The sequence below is a fragment of the Dunckerocampus dactyliophorus genome, chromosome 9 (genome assembly GCF_027744805.1).
Source record: "Dunckerocampus dactyliophorus isolate RoL2022-P2 chromosome 9, RoL_Ddac_1.1, whole genome shotgun sequence".
In the NCBI taxonomy this organism is placed as follows: Eukaryota; Metazoa; Chordata; class Actinopteri; order Syngnathiformes; family Syngnathidae; genus Dunckerocampus; species Dunckerocampus dactyliophorus.
Genome location: NC_072827.1, coordinates 15,849,835 through 15,873,279, shown reverse-complemented (window position 1 = coordinate 15,873,279; position 23,445 = coordinate 15,849,835). Strand labels below are relative to the sequence as shown.

General features: G+C 39.6%; 1 protein-coding gene across 1 annotated transcript; it reads left to right on the top strand.

Annotated features, from left to right (window-relative positions):
• Positions 1-1,197: 1,197 nt before the first annotated feature.
• Positions 1,198-20,781, top strand: LOC129188088 (caveolae-associated protein 2-like). The gene is made up of 2 exons (XM_054788101.1): positions 1,198-1,890; positions 17,256-20,781. Exons 1-2 carry the CDS (start codon positions 1,330-1,332, stop codon positions 18,102-18,104), a joined length of 1,410 nt encoding a protein of 469 aa, XP_054644076.1. The 5' UTR covers positions 1,198-1,329; the 3' UTR covers positions 18,105-20,781.
• Positions 20,782-23,445: the final 2,664 nt, after the last annotated feature.

Sequence of the window (23,445 nt, the reverse complement as noted above, 5' to 3'; positions counted from 1 at the left end):
CCACTTTCCTTCAAAACAAAAGCAATCATGTCTGTCATGTGGAACCTAACCGCTAACACATGCCAAGAAAACTAGGTAGCACGTTAAAAAGCTTTAATACGGCATTTGAAGAACAACGCTTGACGGAGTATGGTGAGTTTTGGAGGCTCACGGCAGCTCACGTCAAACGGCAACTAATGCAACCATATGGCTAACACTCACCCGTATGTGTGTGTGACAGTCAGACGGCTAAGCTAATAACACAAAAAATAATTGAATTCATCAGACGAGAGCAGCCTTTCTCAGCGGTGGAAGACACTGGGTTCGCCAAAGTCTCCTTAAAGAAGTGGTCTCATCCTCTGGAAATTTCAGAGTGATGTATGCTGTCGTCGAAAAGTAAGTAAAATATGTTTTTGTCTAAATTAAGGTGATTTTATGGTTCCTTTTTTCATATCATACAATATAGCTAGTAGCAGTGGTGCAGCCATTACAGCTGTTTTTCCATTTCTGATGTTGTTTTTTTCCCCCCCCTCACTATTTCAACTTCTTCTTGTTTTTTTTCGTAATTACGACTTTACCCCGCGACCCGAATGAGGATAAGCGGCATAGAAAATGGATGGATGGATGGAATTATGACTTCATTCTCGTAACATTATAACGTTGCACCCAAGCTAATTTTCCAAAGGTTACGGCTTTATTTGTTGTTTTGTTTGTTATTCATAAAATTACAACTTAAAAAATACATAACATTTTTCTTTAATATTTCACGTTTATGATACTAAAATGATGTTATTTTTCCTCAAATTATTCTTATTTTTTTTGTCTTGTTATATTACAACTTTTTTGTTTGTATTTTTAGAATGTGCCACCGGCACATTTTTAAGGGTGCATCAATTATTTTCGTTTTTTCGTTATTCACGGGGGCCTGTCAATAATGCACTCCAGTCCAATTCAGTGCAAACAACACGGCCACCGGAGAGCACAGGCAGCAATCACACATGTTTTACAAAGGCAGCCAAGCAAGCTTTAAACTGGGGTGGTTGGTCTTACATGATAACACAACACACACCAGAATACACACTCCAGTCCTACCACTCCTCTGTGAGTAGGGCAAGTCCTGTGAAGTTACCAGGCAACCAAGCCCCTCCCTTTGGCTTGCGGGGGAGGTGTTTTGAAAGTTCAATGCGTGTTTGTGCTTGTGTGTGCGCATGGAGAGAGAGACAGAACTGGGCGTGGGTGCTGAGTCAAGTCAAAGAAGTAAAACAGCCTAAGTTCACTCCACAACGGCATCATCTGTGCGACACAGGTCACAACCTATTGCTTTATTTGTGACTAAAGCACCTGTGAACCATGGAAGCAGAGGCACCTCACGCCGAGGCATCCCAGCCCGAGCCCAGCAGCGTGTCGGGCAGCACACACACCATCCCGCAGCAGACAACCGAGAACACGGAGCTCCTCATCCCGAGCTTCCGCCCGCCGTCGGCCCCGTCCTCACCTACCACGACCAGCACTCTCTCGCGACTGGGCTTAAAAAGTCCCACGAGCCCCTCCGCACCCGCCCCTGGCAGCCCCGGGGGTGGCCAGGTGAGCGCCATCACCGTGGTGGCCCTGCTAGATAAGCTTGTCAACATGATGGAGGCGGTGCAGGACAACCAGCACCGGATGGAGCAGCGACAGGCCGACCTGGAGGGCGCCGTGCGGGTCGTGCAGGGGGACGTGACCCGTCTGTCCAAGACACACATCAGCACCTCCAACAGCGTCAGCAAGCTCCTCGAGCGCTCCCGCAAAATGAGCGGTCACCTGAAGGAGGTGAGGGAGCGCTTGGACAAACAGGCCGTGCAAGTGAAGAAGCTGGAGGCAAACCACAGCCACCTGCTAAAGAGGAACCACTTTAAAGTCCTCATTTTCCAGGTGAGCGTCAAATGCCACACACACTGTACTCACTTGCCACGACCTGAGCTACACCTGCAGCATCTAATGCTATGCAATGCAAGAGATATATCTGTAATTTAAGTCTAATAAGTGGGAACTTCTGTCATTAGTTTATGCAGGTGTGCCTTAATGGACGGTGAACGTATATATTGTGGTTGTGCATATTTGCATTAATATTTGACTGCATTGGCAGGTGTTTGTGTATCTCTTATGAGTCAGGTTGACATGTGAACACCGCTTAATTTCCTTTTGAGCTGTCGAAACTTGTTGAGCAGGAACAGGACTTCATGCAACCTGCAGGTTTATCCTGACAAATGATGCAGTGAGCTGCATGCAACAGTCTGAAACGTGCACTGTGTATTTAGTTGGTTTAGACATAATATATTGTTAAGCTGAATGCAATAGGGGTTCAAAGTGGGAGCTCAACAATTGCATGAGTCTCTTCTCTTCCCTGTCTTGTGTGTCAGAGGAGGGTATGGGTGTGTCTGGGAATGGAGCGACGCAGGATAATGGGCTCTGACAGGATCTGTTTTCACCCCACAGCAAGAACCTGGATAGAGACTTGACTTTTAGATGGCTTTGCCATTTCAACTGCCATCAAACCTGTGAGAGTAACTGGAGACGGGTGCTGAAGAAGTGATAAACTTTCCACTTTCTCACCAAAAAAAAGAAATATCCTCACAGTATATACTCCTTCTCTCCCTTGTCTCATAGATATATTACTTATCGACACTATACAACCTTTATAGGTCTTGACAAACAGGGAAAGAGTACAATTTCAGAAGTTCCTTAACGTCTCTGACAGAACTAAAATGATGACGATGGTGTGTGTGTGTGTGCTAAAAGCTCCTGAATGACTGCCCATTTTTTCATGCATAACAGTGTGTGGTTGAGCAAGTGCATGCAAGTGTGTGCACGGGAAGTGAAGCGGGATGTGTGGGGAGGGGGTTTTAAATTGTCGGTATTGTTGACACAGCCTGAGCCACTGAGGGCTCGCAACCGTTGTGGTTATCTGGTTTCCCAGGTACTAAGACTCTGTTGTTCAGGTGCAGCAGGTGCCAAGACAGTAACCTACAAGTTGCTCTGTTTGCATGCAGGAGAGCTGGCGCCAATAATTGATTTGATTGGATTCCAGGTCATGAGGGAGTGACAAGTGTTTTAGAGATAGTGGAACGTACTGTTTGCTTTCAACTCATTGCTGAATTCGACCTGTGATTCAGGTATTTCTGTTGTTTTACAACATCTCAGAGGCACAAGTTTACTATGTTTAGAGAACTTCATCTAGTTACTGTAATGCTGTGGTCTTACTTATACTGGAAAAATAATGTGGAAGGGCATAGTGCAGGGGTGGTTAAAGTGCGGCCCGCAACGCATTCTATAAATATAAATAACAAGAAAACAACAACAAAAATAGAAGAATCAGCCGTAATTTTATAAGAATAAAATCATAACATTAAGAGAAAAACCTCATCATTTTAAGAGAAAAATGTAATATTATGAGGATAAATAATGTCATTTTAGTAGCATAAAGTTGAAATATGAAACAAAGATGTTGTTTTTGTTAAAGTTGTAATAGTATGAAAAAAACAGCAGAAATAAAGAACTGCTTTAATTTTACCAGAATAAAGTAAAAATATTAAGAAAGGAGAAAAAAGTCAGAATTCTATGAGACTAAATGTGTAAAATGGGGGTGAAATAATGTCATTTTAGTAGCATAGAATGGAAATATTACATAAAATATTTAAGTCGTAATATTATGAGAAACAAAAAATACATTTGACATTTTTGGAAAATTTGGTTGGGGAAAAAGTTATGCTGTTATGGGAATAAAGTCAAAATAATATGACAATAAAGACATAATATTACGAGAGAAAATTTATGAAAATTATTTGAGAAGGAAGTTAAAATAAAAAAAAGCAAAAATGGGAACAAGAAGAGCAAAGAGCTGACAAGCACTTTTTAAAAATTATTACTTCTGAGCATATCTACATGTGTTGATTTACAAGATATCAAAATGGCCCTTGCATTCTTTCATTTTTCAGTATTTGGCCATCGGTGGAAAACGTTTGGACACCACTGGTTTAGTAGTTGGTCAGGTGTGTGTGTGTGCATCTGCGTGTGTGTGTGGCATGTGTGAGCGTGCATGTTACTCAGTAGCTATTATCTTGATGTTCTGGGCCCGGCGTATGCAGTTACAGAGTTGTAAATGAGACATGCCAAGCCCGAGGGATCAGAGAGAAGGTTTAAGCTTGGCGATAGGACAACTTAGTTCACCTGTCGTTTCTTTCTCTCTGGCACCACTTTCGCAGTCACCTCATCCAAACTAACCCTCCAGTCATTGTGTTGATTTTGCATGTCTTTCCCTCTAGCGTGCCGCAGCTTTGGTTTTTATTGTTTGTTTTTCCATTTTTACTGTTGGTCTGTTTTTTGGCCATTGTATCTTCTGAAAGTGGTCCTGAAAACGCAAGCTGCACACTGCCGAGTCCTCTTTGATAACATACATTTGATGCGCACCAAGACTGACTGAGGGGCCCTCTCTTGCCGCTCTGCAAAATGGATCTAGAACACTCATCACCCTGTATGTGCCAGCTGAGGTGGAAACACAGAGGGCCTACAGTATGTTGAAAAAGCAACCCGTGCACTGTTGACTGCGGTTGTTCAAAACTGACAATGTCCTGCTGCATTGCTGCATTCTTGTTACATAACAAGGACTAATGAGGGCTTAATTACTGCTCCTAGTTACTGCCTAGTTTGTTTTTTTTGGAAGGGAGAGGGAGGGTTAAGAGGCACGCACACAACATTCTGCAATGACAATAAATAGCAAGTAACTCTTGTCTTTAGGAAAGGTATAATTTGTAAAGTGATGCGACTATGTTTTTTTTTTTTTAACAAGTACTGACAGAGAGCGAAAGAAAGGGAAAACCTGTTTTTGGTGTAATTATGTGGATGGATGCCAACCACTGTGTCTCATTATAAAATCATACTGTTTTCTGATGACCTGGTTTTTAATGAGAAAATGAAGCATTCACACTTTGGTAATAATTAGTACATTATCACCTGGATACTCAAGTGGGTAAGCTCTAAAACTCATCGATCCAGCGGTGCCGCCTTTACTGATTATAGCACCTTTGTACCACGCCCATTTTTCAAGTCTCCCTCCACTTTAATCTCCTTTGACAAGACCAGACTGGATAGTCGAACAAGGTGCATTTGAGTGACGTGGGAAATTGCAGTGAAAGGAGTGATGCACAAAAGTAGACAATCAACACACAAAATGCAGCTGAATTAGCCGGAGCACTGAAGTATAACCGATTAAATTGTCATGAATTCCAAACGAGGATTTGTTGTGTGATCAACCAGAGATGTTCTTCACATAATATTGGTACCATTCACAAAGACTCGAATGTGTAATACAGAAACACTGTTATAAAAACATTAAAAGAAAATCCCTTTTCATTACAGTAACGAGCCAGCTTGCAGATTAATGAAGCATTATACATCCAATTATCACTCCTCCCTTTCAGAGACTATTAACTGACGTGAACTCACCTCTCTGGTCTTGTCCGGATTTTCTGGTATTCACTTTCACTGATTCCTTCTTAGATTATCGGGCCTTAAGTTTAATATGATGTTGACCGGGCTCTTGGGTTTGACCCAGTGGGTCAGTGTAACATCGGAGCTATGGTAAAACCGTGTACAGCCTGCACAAGACAATCCGCCCTTATGGACTGTGCTTTTTCTGTACATTTTGCACCGTGTGCGTGTCTGTCCATGCTGGCAAAAAGCCCTCCCTGCAACGTAATGTCTCATGTTCGACACTGTACATATTTCAAGTGAGGGACAGTCTGCCTAAAATCGGATGAAAAGGCGAGGCATTCGGGGACAGAGTATATAGTGGAAAGTATAAGACTGTCTGTGTCAGTGAAATGTGGAGGCGACTCAAACCCGGCAGATCTCCTCAGCTATGTGCACCCCTAAGGGCCCTCCGCCTCCTGGACTCGACGTCGAGGTGCGTGTCACCACTGTAAACTGATGAGTGTATAAGATAAAAGCTGCATGCTACCATTGTTCAGTGTGAGAGCACTGCAACTATTAACTCTGCATGTAACTTTACTAAAAAATAAAATAATCACCATCCTGTTCAAACTCTCACATTTTGTTGCACTTCCACCTTCCTAAAAAGAAACACTGTAGACCAGGGGTGTCCAAAATGTGGCCCACAGCTTGTTCTTTGTTGTTTCTAATGAGATATATTATTACACATTACACTAATTTGCTTTGTCTATAGCATAAAGCTTATATGGCTGGTAGCACAATATACAGACCTATGTTGGATTGCTAACATGCACCATCATCGGCTTGTAGATGAGTGTTGACTGTGGGTGGCCAGAGGATGAGAAATGTAATTGTAACTGGTTGAGAAGCTGGTTGGTGATCCTCAACTGAACTGCTGGTGCAGCCCTGAGCATCATTCATTTCATAACAGAATACGATGAAGCCAAATTCACACAACGGAAGCTGAAAAACATCAATATTTTTCAAGTATATTGTTGGGACATGTACTCCTATGATCCACTGTAGCATCTAATACATTTTGACAGCCGGCATTGGTGTTTACACAAACCCCCGGTGTTTTCGTGTAAACAAAAGCTTGAGATACACATTTCTTCGTTCTCTTCTCTTCGCCTGGCCGCTTCGCTACGTCACCATCCTAGTGAGCACCATTACAAGCTCTAAGGCGTTGCGTGGAAGCACACTGAATTCTCCGCAAACATGGTTTGTCAAGCCAAGTCAGAACCAGGTGACAGCAGAACTTTAGCAGACAGCAACACCTCCAATATCACAAAAGTAACGTTCATCTTTTTGAGCAGGAACAGTTTACCATAATTTCCGCTGTATAAAACGAACAGGGGTTTAAGCCGCGCCCACAAAATTTAGAGAGAAAAACAGATTTGGACTTATGTAAGACACACATGTCTATGAAAAAAACTCACAACGACTTTGTCGACCCATTGGAAATCGCAGGAGGTCCTGACTCAATAAAACAATCTGACTCACGGTGTCATCTTACAAAGAATACTAAATGTAACACACAGCAACTTAACACACAAAAGGTAGTTAGGAAATATACAAACAAGTACCAATATGAGTTTAAAATTTAAACAACTATTTTAATGTTTTCCCATAATGCATTTCATCTGAGCAAAGCATTTAATTGGAGGACAAGCGGCATAGAAAATGGATGCATGGATGGATGGATGGATGGCGCTGCAATGCTGCCTCTGTCCACCAGAGGGAGTCAGAAAAGCACAGAGGGAGGCTGACATTATTGCAGCACCCGGGCACCAATAAATGCTTTGCTTGGGCGCAGTGCACTATAGGAAAATGTTAAAATAGTTGTTTTGTTTTATTATGATTGTAAACGATACCATCTTACATCTATTTACCGCGTGTATTGATTTAGTATTCTTCACATAAGAGAACAGCTTTGAATCTCCAGTATATGTTCTTTGTAGGGACGTAAATCTCTTTGTGATGGATGATTCGATTTTAATCAAGATACAGAGGTTACGATGCGATTCAAAAATGATATATTTAAAAAACAGAATGATTCGATACGATTAGATACAGTGCGCAAACAATAAGATTTGATTTGTTTCAATTTGATTCTGCGGTTAATGTTTGTTGATGTAGACATTAATCTTACATTATAAAATAAAGAACCCAATTCTATGAAAGTGACATTCTTACAGTATTTTTTCAAATGTGCAAAAGAGCACCTATCCCCAAGCATGCTGTAAGGCTGGGGTCCCCAAATGCCCAAACTTGCAGGCATAATGATAAAAAAAAAATCTTTTGTAAATAACTACATCAAATTTAATGTAAATGGGTATCAATTTTGGAAAGATGGGCCATTACTTTATTTGAAATTTGAATTACAGTTAGAAGTCGCACAGTTTTGCATATGTTGCAACATGTGTCACTTTGTTTGGTGGTCCTTGAACACACCATCTAACTTTATCCCACACTGCACAGATTGAATACTATACTGTACAGTATTTTTACCCTTTTTCTTTCACCTCATACTTTCTCCCAAATGCTAATAAAAGTAAGATTCGATGACGTTATTGAGTGCTAATGTGAATATTTGTGGGATTTGTGCACAACCTCCAGTTAATTCATGCTAGCAAACAGTGACGTTAATCTTCTCTCTACAAAACAAACTCAAGGCTCGTACTGGTGGATGGTGGATCTGTAATTATTGAGTGCTTTTAATTATGTTGTTCCTGTCTTAGTTTTACACAATACTTAATGTATGATAAATTAGATCGCTATCAGTCGCAACAATCCTTTCGCTCGCAGCCCAGGCTCTTGTTTTTTAAAAGACAGACTGTCAACTGGTTGCTAGTCTTGCGATACCCAGTGCATGTCTCTACAATTGATTAATCTAAGGATTTATGGCTGATTCTTATCGATCCAGGAGACTTCTACCGGTGCAACCATATCACTCGCTTGTCAAACTGGATGTCCGGTCGCATCAGTTTATCGTTCACAACCCTAGTTCTATGCATCCATTCATGCAACATTCATGAAGTGCATGCACATAGCAAAAAAGGACATTCCTTTAAGCATGTGTACAAGACGCACACACACGCGTCTACCGCTGCACTAAATGAACACACATAAGTCAATAAAGTAATGTTCTGTGTTAGATAAGGTTTAAAAACATGACATGTTGCACATTTCTGGACATACAGTAGCCTGAGTCAGGCACTCTCTCACACTATCAAAAAGTAAACATACACACATTGCAAGGAAAGAGTACCATGCTCTGCAACCAAGCCACATGTGTGCTATTAAAATGAGGTTGTTGAAGCATTTTCTTTTGTTGTTCATTGAAATGCTACATGTTCATAGCTGACCAATCATGATGAATATGTGTTGAAAGATTTTTGCTTGACACAATATGATGATCTGTCATACTTTTCCTACAAAAGCTAACATACAAAGCTATGTGCTTTTGCATTACTCATTGTCACAAGACAAACTGGAGGACAAACAGGTATTTGTGTTCCCAGCCTCGCCCTGTAGCTCTCTTTTATGAGCCAAGGCTAAGAAAAGGTTTTAAAAAGCTGTAGCAAAACGGCAGATACTGTTAAATCCACTATGCAGGGGCAATTTTGTCACAATTGACTGCATATTACAGCTGAAGGTAAGCAAATAATGAATACCAACAGTTAAATCCTTTGAGTAAGTTGTCATTCAGGGCCAACCATCTATTTAGGCGTAGCTGCGGTTCACTGCATCTGTTCGCAAGAATCGTAAATTATAAGATCAGATCTATTTCTGCATGTTTGGGCAGGTTGAAGATGTGTTGAGGAAAAATCCCTCCACCAGAAGACAAATCTCATAAGATGACAATGCAGTACAGCTGGACACATCTTACAGCATGTAACTAAATGACAAATAATGAAAGTGAACATGGAAATACGTAAAAAAAAAAAATCAGCATGTCAGTAAAACAATAATTTGTATTATAGTGTAGACCAGAGGTGTCAAGCTTTTTCCAGTGAGGGCCACATACTGAAAAATGAAAGAATGCAAGGTCCACTTTGATATTTTGTAAATCAACACATATATATATTCTAAGAAATTATGTACAGTATATTTCAAGAAAAAAACTCAGCTTCGTGATATAGGTGAAAAAGCATATTATTAATATAAACTTTGCTAATAAACTGCTAATTTTTTTCCCATTTTTTCTGTTATTTTTTTATTTATTTTGCAAATATTTTAACATTCCGCTCAAATAATCTTCACAAAATTTCTCTCGTAATATTATGACTTTAAAAAAGTCAGTCTTTTTAAAAAAAAATATTATGTATTAATTATCGTAAAATTGGAACTTTTTTCCCGTTAGAATACAATTTTTTCTCTTAATATTTTGACTTTATTCTTATAAAATTACATCTGTTTTTTGGTAACATTGTAACTTTTTTTGCAACCTAATTTTCCAAAAATTATTATTATTTGGTTTTTTTTTTAATCATAATATTACGTCTTTTTTTAACGTTATAGTCCATCATAATATTATGACGATATTCTTGTAACATTACGACTTTTTCTTAGTTTTTTTTGTTATATTGGCCCCCATTTTGGACACCCCTAGTATAGACATATCTTTTCACTCCTAAAACAAATCTCCAAGTATTTGACCTCATGTTTGTCTTTAGAACTGCCAAGGCAACATACTGTGCATATTTGTCATTGCATGCTAAGCCTGTTAATAACGTCGTGGTAGAAAACTTGTGTAGCGTAGTGTACTTCCCTTATTCATGTTGACAATATTTTTTGTTGAATTGCTTCCAAAGTGGGAGTTTTGTTATGCTGTGTATCTAGGGACCGATGCATGCTGTCTGCAGATTAGGCAGAATGATATCATCTTACTTGCATACTACATGTATGTAAAAATGTTCTATTCATATCTCGCCTGGTGACAACTTGCAGTGGGATTATCTAAAGTGTGCTCTTTACCAAACAATGGCTCCGTTTTACATTGTTTTGGATTGTACAGTATATACGTTATCTGTGACAGCTGATTGAAAGAAAAGATCTAAAAAAGGTGACGAACAAAAATAATAAATGTTACCGATATTGGCATTAAAGTGAGATATCATATCATATCTGTATTGGGTTTTTTTCTACCAATAATGATATAGGTACACCCTGATTGGTAATGAAGCTCTGGTCAATATCAGTATATCGGACAGAAAGCCAATAGCGAGCAGCTCCAAAAAATAGGGATGTCATCCTACACGAGTGACGTTGAAAACACATTAAAAAGACACTGAATAAATAAAATAAAATATTGTCAGGTGCATGACGTGTGGTTAAAATAAGGATTGAATCAGGTGTCTGAAACTCTTGGTCACATCTCAACATTGCGAGAGTCTTCATTCCAGCAGTGTGTTGTTTATTGTGCTTTGTAATCTTGTGACTCCTATACTGTAGCCGTGTGTCAACGCAGATATGGGAGAGGTGTAGATGGAAAAGTATGTCTTCACTTGATACTGTGTGTAAATTTTCGGTAAAGACGAGGTAGACAACAGAAGGAACATTTTTGCTATTTAAAAATGTTATATGAATATAAAAAAAAAAATATGAAATAGTGCTGTGCTGAAGCGGTTCTGTAGCCTTGGCTAAGAATATGCATTTCCTGGAGAGTTGATCATGTTTTAGGGGAGGTTCTCATGGAAAAATGTGCAATTCCATTTCCTTTCCTTCCTTTCCGCCGTCCTTCCGACTGTCCACTGATACGTGAGGGTGTGCCTGTTGGGTTGACATTGAAACTGACTTCCTGGAATGGAAACATGCAAAACAGTGGAGTTTAATTTGATATATGTACATGTGTGTGTGTGTGTGTGTGTGTTTGTGTGTACAAATTGTCGGGAAAAATGTGCATAAGGGCCCGACTGATATGGAATTTTTGGGGCAGATGCCGATTTCGATTCCAATAAAATGTTAATTTTTTCAAATGAAAAACAGAGACAAAATACCTGTCTTGATGGCTTAAATATACACACTAACACTTGTTACAAACATTTAAATTGAAGAGAGAACATATATACTATTTTTAGATACTTTTATTATCAGATATTGTGTGTTCCCTAGGGAACCTGGAAGAGAGACGAACAGGAAGTGGGTTCAGAGTTGAGTTTCAGCTTTGCATGGGTAATGGCCGCAAAAGTAGATTGTGTTTTGGTTTTGATTGTGATTTTTATTCGGCATTATAGTGCCTGTTGTGAGATAATTCAAACTGAAATCAAAGCCCGTTGTTCCGGCGATGAAGTCTGGTGCTTGTGTGTCTCACTGAACATTACAGTGACATCACTGACACCTAGTGACCAGTGTAGAGTACTACTGTATATTTCACCAACGTTTGAATGTGTCTTTTTGTTAATGGTAATGGTTTAATTTTATTTGAACATGCATACAAATTCCAATAGAATACATAACACATAGTACAATTCGCAGTTCCACATGTCCAAAAGCAGTAGGAAGAAACCAAGTTTATTTAATCCTACCCCCATCAACTGCAATACATTTGTTCACTTCCTGTATTCCAAATGTGGTGTCTGCCAGTTAATGATTAATATAACAATGATTAATATAATATATATTATATATATAATAATATAGATATATAATTCATATATTTCTGAAAGATAGAGTAAAATCGCAGAAAGCACAAAGTGGCGACGGACGACAGCAATACAGTTGGCGGTGGAGTATAGTGCAAAAAGTACTTTATTCAGCCGATTATTACCTGCATTTTATCCGTGAAAAACAAGCGTTAACATCTGTGTCAGTCCGACAAATGTTGCCCGATTACCGATTAATCGACCGACTAATCAGTGGGGCCACAATGTGCATAATGTACTGTCCATCCATCCATTTTCTATACCGCTTCTTCCTCATGCGGGGGCATGCTGGAGCCTATCCCAGCTGACTTCGGGCGACAGGCGGGGTACACCCTGGACTGGTCGCCAGCCAATCGCAGGGCACATATAGACAGACAACCATTCACACTCACATTCATACCTATGGACAATTTAGAGTCGCCAATTAACCTCACCTGCATGTTTTTGGAATGTGGGAGGAAGCCGGAGTACCCGGAGAAAACCCACGCGCACACGGGGAGAACATGCAAACTCCACACAGAAATGCCCAGGTCTTCCCGATCTCCAGGCTGTTACTGTGTTGGCCAACGTGCTAACCACTAGACCACCGTGCGGCCCATAATGTACTGTATATATTTAATAATGTTTTATAATGGCACCTACAGTATATGAACATCTTAGCAGTGAATCCCACCCACAGTGAAATTGTGTTTTTTTAAGTCATTGATGCTTTGTGTGTTACAGTGATGCAATCTCTTCTGTGTTCTTTGCACCACCAGTCCTTCATTCCATTTCAATAATTTATTTGATTCTTAACCTGAAAATCTGGCTCGCTGTTGTTCTTTTATAGTTCGAAGTTCAAACTGTGACATCATTGGGCGTGTCATTCATGAAATACTCCTCCATTACTTCCTTTATCCCAACGGCTCTGCCAACTGCCCCTTTGACAACGTTCTGGTTTATATGTAATTTACCACAGGCACCTTGCTTACTATGTTAGTATGTGTTAACGGTGGAAAACATCTGATGACTCAATAAAACACCTTTTATGACAAGCTTTACACACATGCACCATACCTGTCAGCATTTGCATTTTAAATGAATGGCACGTTTTCCAGGAAATAAGGGAAATTACGGTCTTTCCATCTGAATTTCCACCAGGAAGTGTCTTTAACATGAGATCATATCCTGTTACAAACACACACACATTGACCGTGTACAAATTGAGTGCATCGTTCCACGTGGGACATGAAGAGACACTTTCGGTCGCAAAGTAACAAGCGCTCATCTCAGTTCTTTCAGTCCTGTCCTGCCCATCCCTGATCTCTGTGGTTTGAATAGAGCGAGAGATTAAGAGAAGGCTTACATAAGCGCTGGCTCGCATTGCTTTACTTGTTATTCATGAAAATGGCACTTCGACAGCGGAAGACTTGCAGAGCATTATAAAACAATCAACATGTTGTCACATGAAATTATCTTTTCTTGCTGGGTTTCTTTACAAATTGATCTACATACTTGTGTTATCTTTGGTCATTATTACACCAACACACATGCAGTGTAGCATCACATCACACCGCATTCTCAGTGGCTAATGAGTATTTGTTTTGAGAGGCAATTAATTACTGAACTTCCTCAATGCGAGACTACCACAATGGGTAAGTATGTGTGTCTGTGTGTGTGTGTGTGTGAGAGTGAAAAGATGTTGGTGTGAATGTGCTCATTTTAGAAATGGTACTGGGTGCCAAACAACCTGTGCCCATTGAAGCAATATTTTAATTATCCATCCATCTTCTTTGCCGCTTATCCCCACTAAAGTCGCGGGGATATTTTAATTATATCCTTGTAATACAACCAAAAACCTATGTTAAACATTGCTTTTTGATGCACAATTAGCGCAGCATTTTGCAGAGAGTTTCCCAGCTCAATTCACAGTTTCTTGTCAAGCACTGGGGGTTAGGCAAGCCAAATAATCTCATCATGACTAGTCAAGTTTAGGCAGGTGCGCAACCCTTTTTGAAAAGTGCAATCCTCAAAAGTCAAAACGTCCTATCAACAAATCTTTTTGGTAATGTGTTTTCTTTCTTTTCTTTCTTATTGAAACCCCATGTGCATTTGCTTGTCATTGTGCAGTAGGGCTGCAAATGACAATTATTTTCTTCGTCAATTCATCTGAAGCTTGTTGTTTTGATTAATCAAGTAATCGGTTATGCCCTAGACCAGGGGTGTCCAAACTTTTTCCACCGAGGGCCACATCAAAATCAAAGGATGCAGGGGTCACTTTAGCATTTTCTAAACCAACCTACGTAGATATGCCAAGAGGTTTTTTTATATTTAAAAAAAAAACATCGGTATTATTAATTAATTATTAATGTGGTATTGTTAATATGAACTTTTTCTCTTTACATTACACTTTTTTGCTCAATGCTCGTTTTTTTATTTTACAAACACTTTCACATTCTTCTCTCTTTCTTAATTTTTTCTTTTAATATTACGTCTTTATTGTCGTAATGTTTTTACTTCTTATTGTAATATTATAGCTTTTACCCAACCTAATTTTCCCAAAATTTCAGCTTTGTTTGCATCTCATAATATTTTTGATTAAAAAAAATACATATTTTTTTCTTTAGCAGTTCATCTTTCTGCTATTTTTTTTCTCTTATTATTATTACTTTATTGTTCTAATATTTTGTCTATCCATCCATTTTCTCGACCGCTTGTTTTCACTTTGATTGTGGGTATGCTGGAGCCTATCCCAGCTGTCTTCGGGCGAGAGGCGGGGTACACTCGGGACTGGTCGCCAGACAAATATTTTGTCTTTATTTACGTAAAATTACTGTTTTTTTAATTTATTTTTTATGTTGTTTTTTAGTTTTTCTTGTTTAAATGTATTTTTGGAATGTGCCGCGGACCAATCAAAAAACAGCAGCTAGCCATAAATGCCTAAAACATAACTATAGTAGGTTTGCTTTCATGGATGACTAAGGAAATTAATATATATTTACATTTGAGTGGCTGAAGTCAGGATATTTACATTTTTAAACAAAAAAAATGAATAAACAAATACCAAAATAGTTGTCGATTAACTGGATAATCGATGAATCAATTGTTGTAGTTCCATTCCGCATAAACTGCAAACAAGAGATGCAAACAATCGGAGGTTAGGACAGATTATTTTACGAGTTTAGTGGCTTCAGTTGATGGTGGTGCAGCATCACACCAACAAGACCATTTTTGAGTTCATGTACATGCTCTATACTTATTAAAGTGAAACGCCACCAATAATTGTTAGGGTTCCTTGAAAAAGCTCTGTTTTTCAGCTTTCACAATGTTTGAAGGTTTGGAAAAATTATTTCCATTTCCACCATGTTTCCAAGGTGTGTTGCAGGTGTAGTTGTAGTCTGTGAGCTACTTCACGCTACAGTAGACATTCCCAACCACTGTGCCGTGGTACATTGGAGATCAAATCCTCTTTTACATAATTGGTACAAAAAAGATTATTTCATACAGATAATGTATCTTTATCCGTCCGTCTATGTGATGTATATTGAGAGGCAGAACAATTAAACACACTTCCACCAGCTGCCAGAAGGTAATAATTAACCACCTGTTGCCATTCATACAACATTTTGGTTTAGTGGTGTGCTGTGAATGTAAAATATGTGCCTTGGCTCAATAAAGATTGGGAAACACTGCATTGGAGGAAGGCCATAAAGTGTTTTCATTTGACACATCTGAAGGAAAAACGTTCTGATCTGTTGAAAATTAAAGCTTCATCAGACAAACAAATATAGAATGTGCAAGAACCATAAGTCTTCCAGATCATCTGGTCCACCCGGTCTTTGAGTATGTGCTAATAACAACCCATGAACAGTTCCACAAAAGCCTTTGGCATCACTTTAAAGTGTCTTACAAACTGCCATACATTCTTCCTTGCAGGAACAATTGTTATTTCAAAAATGTCTGATGACACATCTTACTTTTAACATTTGTAGATAACAATACGGGTTCAAAATTGTCTCAAATATTTAAATATGTTTTTTTTCAAAGGGTATCTATGCTGACAATGTGATGCTGGTGTCATTTTGTCAGTGAGTTGGGAAAAATCTTCTGTTGCCATTGGAAAAGTTGAAGATGTAAAATCAGTTTTGGTGTAAGTCAGATCTTATGCCTAAATTATACCAAAATGAACTCCGAAGTCACTCACACTGTACACAGAACACATGAAAGACATAAAATACAGTAACCAAAAGATGAAATGCAATAGTTACATCAAAGGGTAATAAAAAAGAAAGTAATTAATTGGTTGTCTCAATAATAAGACCACTCGGCTACTTAGTTACCGCTGTCCATTTCATAGGAGCAGATCCTTTCACATATTCAAAGATACGATCTTTGTACTTCATGATGGTCGCCGCGTTTCAGCAGTTTGGACCGGGCATTCATCCAATATTTTATTCTTCAGTGAGCATCCTATGAAGTCCAATTTCACTTTTACTTTGACTTTCACTTTTATGCACTGCCACCAGATGAGTCTGCCTTGAGAGTCATAATGGAAATTAGGCTTAAATAGTTAATTATAAAGAACAAAAGTGATGTTGTCCTTCCTGGTGTTACTCCACCAGTCTGCCAATGTACTGTACATGTACGTGCTATGTCTCTTTTCATTCTGTACAGTGTTAATAATTAATGGCAGTGCATACGTAACCACAAAACGACAAAACTCAGGACCACCTGTGTTGCACAGGTGTGCCTTAGGTTGGCCACAAAAAAAGGCCACTCCAAAATGTGCAGTGGGGGAGTCCGAAAACCAATGACCAATATTTGCCTTAAATACGCATGCCCGGTCTAACAGCATGTTCTGTGTTGCAAATCGGGTGGCCCATTGCGGCGGTGGAGTTATGGCACATGCAGGCGTATATTATATACTGTACACAACGCACACAGGGACATTTTATTGATGGCATTTTGAATGTAGGCTGGTTCCAAACGATTCTTGGTTCTCAATTCTGATTCTTTAAAAGGCAGGGTCATAACCATGGGTCATTATGGTTACCTTTGGTGGACACCATCATTTTGTGTAAAAGTAAGGAATACTTTAGCAAGGGGTTGTAAATATATCTTATGTAAGGTTTCCCTGATCTTTTTTTGTCTGTTTCTTAACAGGAGGACAATGAGATCCCCTCCAGTGTGTTTGTCAAGGATTCTCTCAAGACCCCACAACCAAGCCAGTATGATGCGGAGTCCACGCTGCCGAATATGTCAGTTGCCAGTTCTGTTGACGGCATCCATACGCAGGAGGAAGGTCTCCAGACCATAAGCCTTTCTTCCGATGATGATGATGAACTCTCAGCACACAGAGCTGAGGGACACATGATGGAACATGGGGCTGCGGGTACTTCCCAAACGTTTGAGAGAAGGTCTGACAAGTTCAAGCGCTCCAGTCTGAAAAAGGTTGATAGTCTCAAGAAGAGCATTGAGAAAAAGATGGCCCAGATCACCACCAAGATTGTGCCCCCAGAAAAGCGGGAAAAAATCATGAAGAGCCTCAGTCCTACCCACCCCAAAAGCCCTTCTACCAAAAGCTCCTCATTCAAGGTGTCTCCCATGACATTCAATGTGAAGAAAGTCAGAGATGGGGAGATTCCCTCCCAAGACCTGGCCTCAGGGGGAGAAGCACATGTGGAGATTCCTCCACTGGAATCCTTAGATAGAGATACCCCTTTGGCTGCGGTGCACACCCTGGAAGGTGCTGGGGAGAAAAGTGGAGAAATGCTGAATCGATCAACCTCAGACGACATAAAAGCAGAGCTGTCCATCAATGGAGAACCAACAAGCATCCAGTGTGAATTAAACGGTGATCGTTCTGCTGGTCTCGCCGTCCCAGAACGTGATGACGACGTTGGTGAGGAGGAAGAAGAGGAGGAAGAAGATGAGAACCACAAAACCGAAGTGAAGACCGCAGCAAATGTGCAGACTCCTACGGAAACGGTCGTTGTTGAGCAAGCATCTTAGTTTTTTAGCGTTGACCATTCCTGTTCTTCATCCAGGAAGCATATAAATTAGTTTGATATTCTCATGAACACACACACTGATACACGGTAGACAACAATTCTTACATTCAGAGTTGTTTCTCAATGTTTGTGTGACATTACTGCTTTTGACAATCACCAGCGTCGTCTAAAGAACTTGACACGGACTGCAGTAACGTAGACATCATAAAACCACTGCTCACAACTTCAATAGCAGCATCTCCAGGGCGCTGGTCCAACTATCTCCCTCTTGCTGGGCTTGTCTGCCTCTCTGATTGGAAATGAAAAACAGCCTCTTTGTTCTTGTTCTTTTTTCATTGTGAAAACTAGTAAATCTTTGGCAACAACACTTGTACCCGCACAGCCCCTTGAGGTAGTATGTTGCCAGGATGTGCAAGAGCAGGAATGGAGAGTTTGGGTTAGGGTTAGGGTTTTAAACTTGTTTTATCGCGAACTGGAGATGTTTTGGTCTCCAGAATTAACCAGTGAATTCATGTCTTTTACTGTCATGACACATTTTCCACCGAAGGCCACATACGGAAAAAAATAAATGCTAGGGTGTTCACTTTGATACATTTTGTGCATTAAGGAGGCTAAAACACATCCAATGTAGGTCAATATATGCTAAGCTATCTGAACAAAACATCAACATCTTAGCTTTGTGCTATCAGTCACAAATTAGTGGGGTTGGTGGTGAGCTGGTCAAGGTTGGAAGGTCTGTCAGTGTCTTTATTTATGTTTGAACGAGGCTGGTGCCAGCAACTCATACAGTGGTTTGTACAGATAAATAAGTAAATATCAGGTTCTCAGTAGTATTTGAAATCGGCGAGTGGGGTTATTTTTCGGAAATAATTGAGAACCACTTGTGCAATTTAATCATTTTCTCAGTAATATCCATTACTTTATTGTCATCATCATAGTGAATAACAATGAAATGTTAGAGCTCACTCCTTGCATAATAATGATGTAACAAAATGCATTAAGTGGTGCAATCCCATTCCATTAAACCCATAAATATTCGAAAAAAGACACCAAATGACACAGTAGTCAGTGCAGGCGCAAGTATAAGACAGTAACAAGCTTATACTGCAGTATACAAAGAACATCTCAAAATATATCATCATTAATTCATTTTATTTTTAGACTATGCAAACGGCCAATAAAAAAAACACACTTTGGACAACCCTGAGTTAAACATTATGTGTCTTATGTGTATTAAAATACTGTACGTACTAACTTACTAATGGAAAAGAACAGAATATTCACATATATATAACAAATTATTTAATGTTTTTAAGATGACAAGAACGTAAAGGAATTTTAATTCAATAATTTGAATTTTTACAGTCAGAGAACGTGTTGGGTAGAATTTATTTTTATATTTAGAGAAATCTAAAATGACAGTAGTTTACATTCTCATTCTCCTGCTATTGTTTTTTTCTGGGCATTCACACAGTATGTTTATTTGCAGAAATGACTTGTCAATGTGGGACACATTCTTCTTGATGTTTTGCGCTATACAAAAGTATGATTACGATAACAGCTTTGGGATGGTGTACTTTATGTGATGGATTGTAGAGCTACGCATTTTTGAGTGATTTGCTTCTCGGTGGTTGTGAGGCATCCGAATCAAATGTTTAGTGATATTTGTGCGTCTGACATTTACCTTACCTTTTACCATTGCTTGGGCTGCCTGTGACATGCGCATGCATACTCATCATCTGCCTTGAACATGTACAAGATGGTATGAATAATTGCACTCCTAAAGGAATAGATTCCAGTCATTTTGTAGATAAAACAGTAAAATGCCTCCTTTTGTCAAAGCTATAATACTCTACTGATTGCCAATATATTATACGGCCGATGTTTCTAAGGCTGGATGCACAAGAGAGAAATTTGCATTACACTTAGGGTTAAACATACACACAAGCAGAAATGCAGAATCAGGTTACCTTCCTTTAAGCACAATGATTGCTTGCGTGCATGTTTGTAAAACTTGTCACTCACTGATGCCTTAGCCCGTTGCTGTGCATGTAGAAATACATTTAACTGGACCAGTCCAGGGTGTTACGTCCACTTTTTGCTCAAAGTCAGCTGGTATAGGCTCCAGCTCCCCACGACCCTGAACAGGATAAGCATTAGAAACTGGATTGACAGACTTAAGGATTGTTAGATTAATTTTTACAAACACAATGTATTATCTTTTTTTTAATTAACGTAATTAGTACTACTGATTAATTGTCTCTTTTTTCTGCTATGTGTGGTGCACGCTAGTGTTTTGAATCTTACTGGAATTAAGGTATTTTCTGCTTATCATCTTTGTAAATGTTCAACTTTGGTGACATACAGTATATTTCTGTTTAAAATAAAAATGTATAGATTTATGTGAATATATGCCTATTATTGGTCTGGAAAGATGTCTCAGTTATTGTCTCTCATTAGAAAGAAAACAGCTAGTGATTTGGTTTTAATTTGGTGGCTGGACAATAGATTGGTAATTCAGAGACTAGGAAACCACTTCAACCAAAGATGTTTCCTTGACACCAGCAGCTTCCTTGCCACTTGAGTGTTAAACCTTTCTGTTTGCTAACTTGCTATCTTGTTAACTTGCAAGAATTTCCTTTCGAACTTTAGTCAATAAAAGAAAAAAATGTGCAGCTGTTGTTTCTCACCTTTATTTGCTTACAGGTTAAATTTTGCATTTAACATATAGATTTCATTATGTTAACATAAAATCAATATGTATTAATCAATAAGTATTAGGGGTAGGCGATACAAAAACTGTTGGTATCAATCCGATACCGAGTTAAAACCACTGATTAATGATACCGACACCGATACTTCCCATATTCCACCAAGCAGCCGGTGGATTGACACTGCAATGTATTCCCCTTTTAGTCAAGACTCTGTGCAGATGATCACCGTCCAGAGATGCAACTCTCTTGAGATGACAGGATGCTTCAACTCTTCAGGCATGAACGCTTTACTCAGTTTTCCACCAACTCTCAACAGTCCTTCATCCAGGAACAGCTCTCTTCTTCTGGCTCAACTTCAACAACATCTGTTGGACACGCAACAACCAGGCCACGGAAACCTTTAATCGATGCCAGTCAGAAAAGTGGGTGATCAAATGATCGGTTGATGTGCAGGATTTCTTTACAACAGCATTGACGACTGCCTCTCGTTAAACTTCTGGGTCGTCCACACCAATGGCATTGTCCACGACTGACACAGGCCATTCCCTTTCAGGTTTTGATAGAAACTTCGGACCTTCAATCCTTCTGGTGTTCTGCAGCAGGTTGTCTACTTTCAGCCCCCGAGATGCCACATCGGCTGGATTCTCTTTGGTGTTCGCATAACGCCAATGGAACACTCCAGATGTTTCTCTAATGGTCGAAATTTGATTGGCCACAAAGGTATGGAAACCCTTGTCCTCGTTGCATATGTACTTCGGGAGTCCAAAACACTGATGGACTCAACTGCAACTCCGACATCAACATTTGATCCATCCTGGCTACCGACACTGCAGCGGTTAACTCTAACCGAGGAATGGTAACGCTCTTCAACAGTGTAACTCTTGCCTTTACAAGAAGAAACAAAACATGAATGTGATTTCTCTGGTTTTCCATTCTGATATAGGTTACCAAACCAAATCCATTTTCACTGGCATCAGAAAAATGATGATGTAGAAGTTAGTAGTCCAAATTTCTGTGTCTTAATGCATCTTTTAATCTAAAGTGCGGACAGTTTCTCCAAATCCGTCTGCCAATTTGTCCAACGTTTTTTGATGTCCTCTGGCAGACTGTCATTCCAGCCACAGCTTCTTCTACAGAGCAGAGAGTAGCATCTTAGCTGGCAGGCTGATTGGTGACAAAAGTCCTAGGGGGTTATAAATGGAACTGATGATGGACAACACTCCTCTCCTTGTGTATGGTTGTTCTTTTACTGCCATCCGAAACTTAAAGGAGTCTGTCTCCACTCACCACTCTAGTCCAAGAACTCTTTCAATTGGAAGGTGATTACGGTCCAAATCCAAATTTTCCCATCTTTTAGCACGATGCTCCCTGGTCACTGTCTGCAACACTCCTCTGCTGTTGCTGACCCATTTTGTCATTGTGAATTCTCCTCTGTGGCAAATATCTGTCAGAGCCTTCACCATATCCACAGCTTCCTGCTCCGAAGGCATGCTTTTCAAACAGTCGTCGACGTAAAAGTTGTTCTTTATTGTGTCTGTCACTGTTGGGGCAAACTCGACGGAGTTGTCTTCTGTCATTTTCAAAAGAGCATAGCGAGCACAACTTGGAGATGACACAGCTCCAGAAGGATGCATAGTCATCCTGTACTCCTGGATGTCATGGCTGACATCCCCATCTGGCCACCACAAAAAGCGCACCCTTGTCTTCATCAGCAACTCCAACCTGATAAAACATCGCCTGTATATCTTCCATGATAGCAAAACTTCTAACTCTGCTAAATGTTGATTTCAAAGTGCCTTTATTGGGTCCTCTTGATAGATTTAAGGTTGTATCTTGTATGTCTCCAAAGAGTGAATCAGACAATATCATTGTTTGTCTTTCTATGAATTTAACAACATCCTTAAACCGGGCTCTATGTTTGTTCTTCTCCAAAATATCATGAGCCTTTGTTCTCCACTGTTCCCTCATCTTGAATGGTAGATTTGCAATGATGCTTCTCATATTCACAGGCATATCCAACTCTTGCAGGTGGTTTAATTCTTCCATCACATTAGAACAGCTCCTTAGAAACAGTGAGAACGATTGCAATGATTTAACGTCTTCTGAAATCACAGCTAGCCAAGCCAATACTTTCTCAACATATGAGGTTGCAATTTTGTATTCATTTCCAAAGCTGTCCTATAGCAGCTTCTTGGCCAATCTGTATCCTATTTCAGGTGCCCGTATGCTGACAACTATGAACCAACTCCCTTGGCTGCCCAGTCGTAAATTGTTCCAGGAAATACAAGCAATCTGCTTGGTTTGCTTTCGACTCCACTCCATATTTAAACGATTTTATGAAATGTAAGTATTAAAGGGGGTCTCCATCAAACACTGGTATTTCTCTATTTGGTAGTGACGTTGAGCGTTATTGTTCCACTAGGGCAGGTGTTATGTCGTTCTTTTGATGCATGATGTTATAGATGATGTGTCCTAGTGAGGGCAGATCCAGCTGTTCATGGGGCACAACTGCTGGTGTAACACTTGTTAAATGCAAGTCCTGCATGGCATTATGTAAGGAATCGGTTCCTATGTTGGGGTCAGCATCTCTCCATTGGTTGAAGTGGACTCGTGTCCTGGTCTCCAGGT

Coding starts and splice junctions, on each gene's coding strand:
- LOC129188088 (XM_054788101.1), top strand. CDS start 1,330: ATGGAAGCAGAGGCACCTCACGCCGAGGCATCCCAGCCCGAGCCCAGC. Junction 1,891..17,255: donor TTAAAGTCCTCATTTTCCAG/GTGAGCGTCAAA, acceptor GTTTCTTAACAG/GAGGACAATGAGATCCCCTC.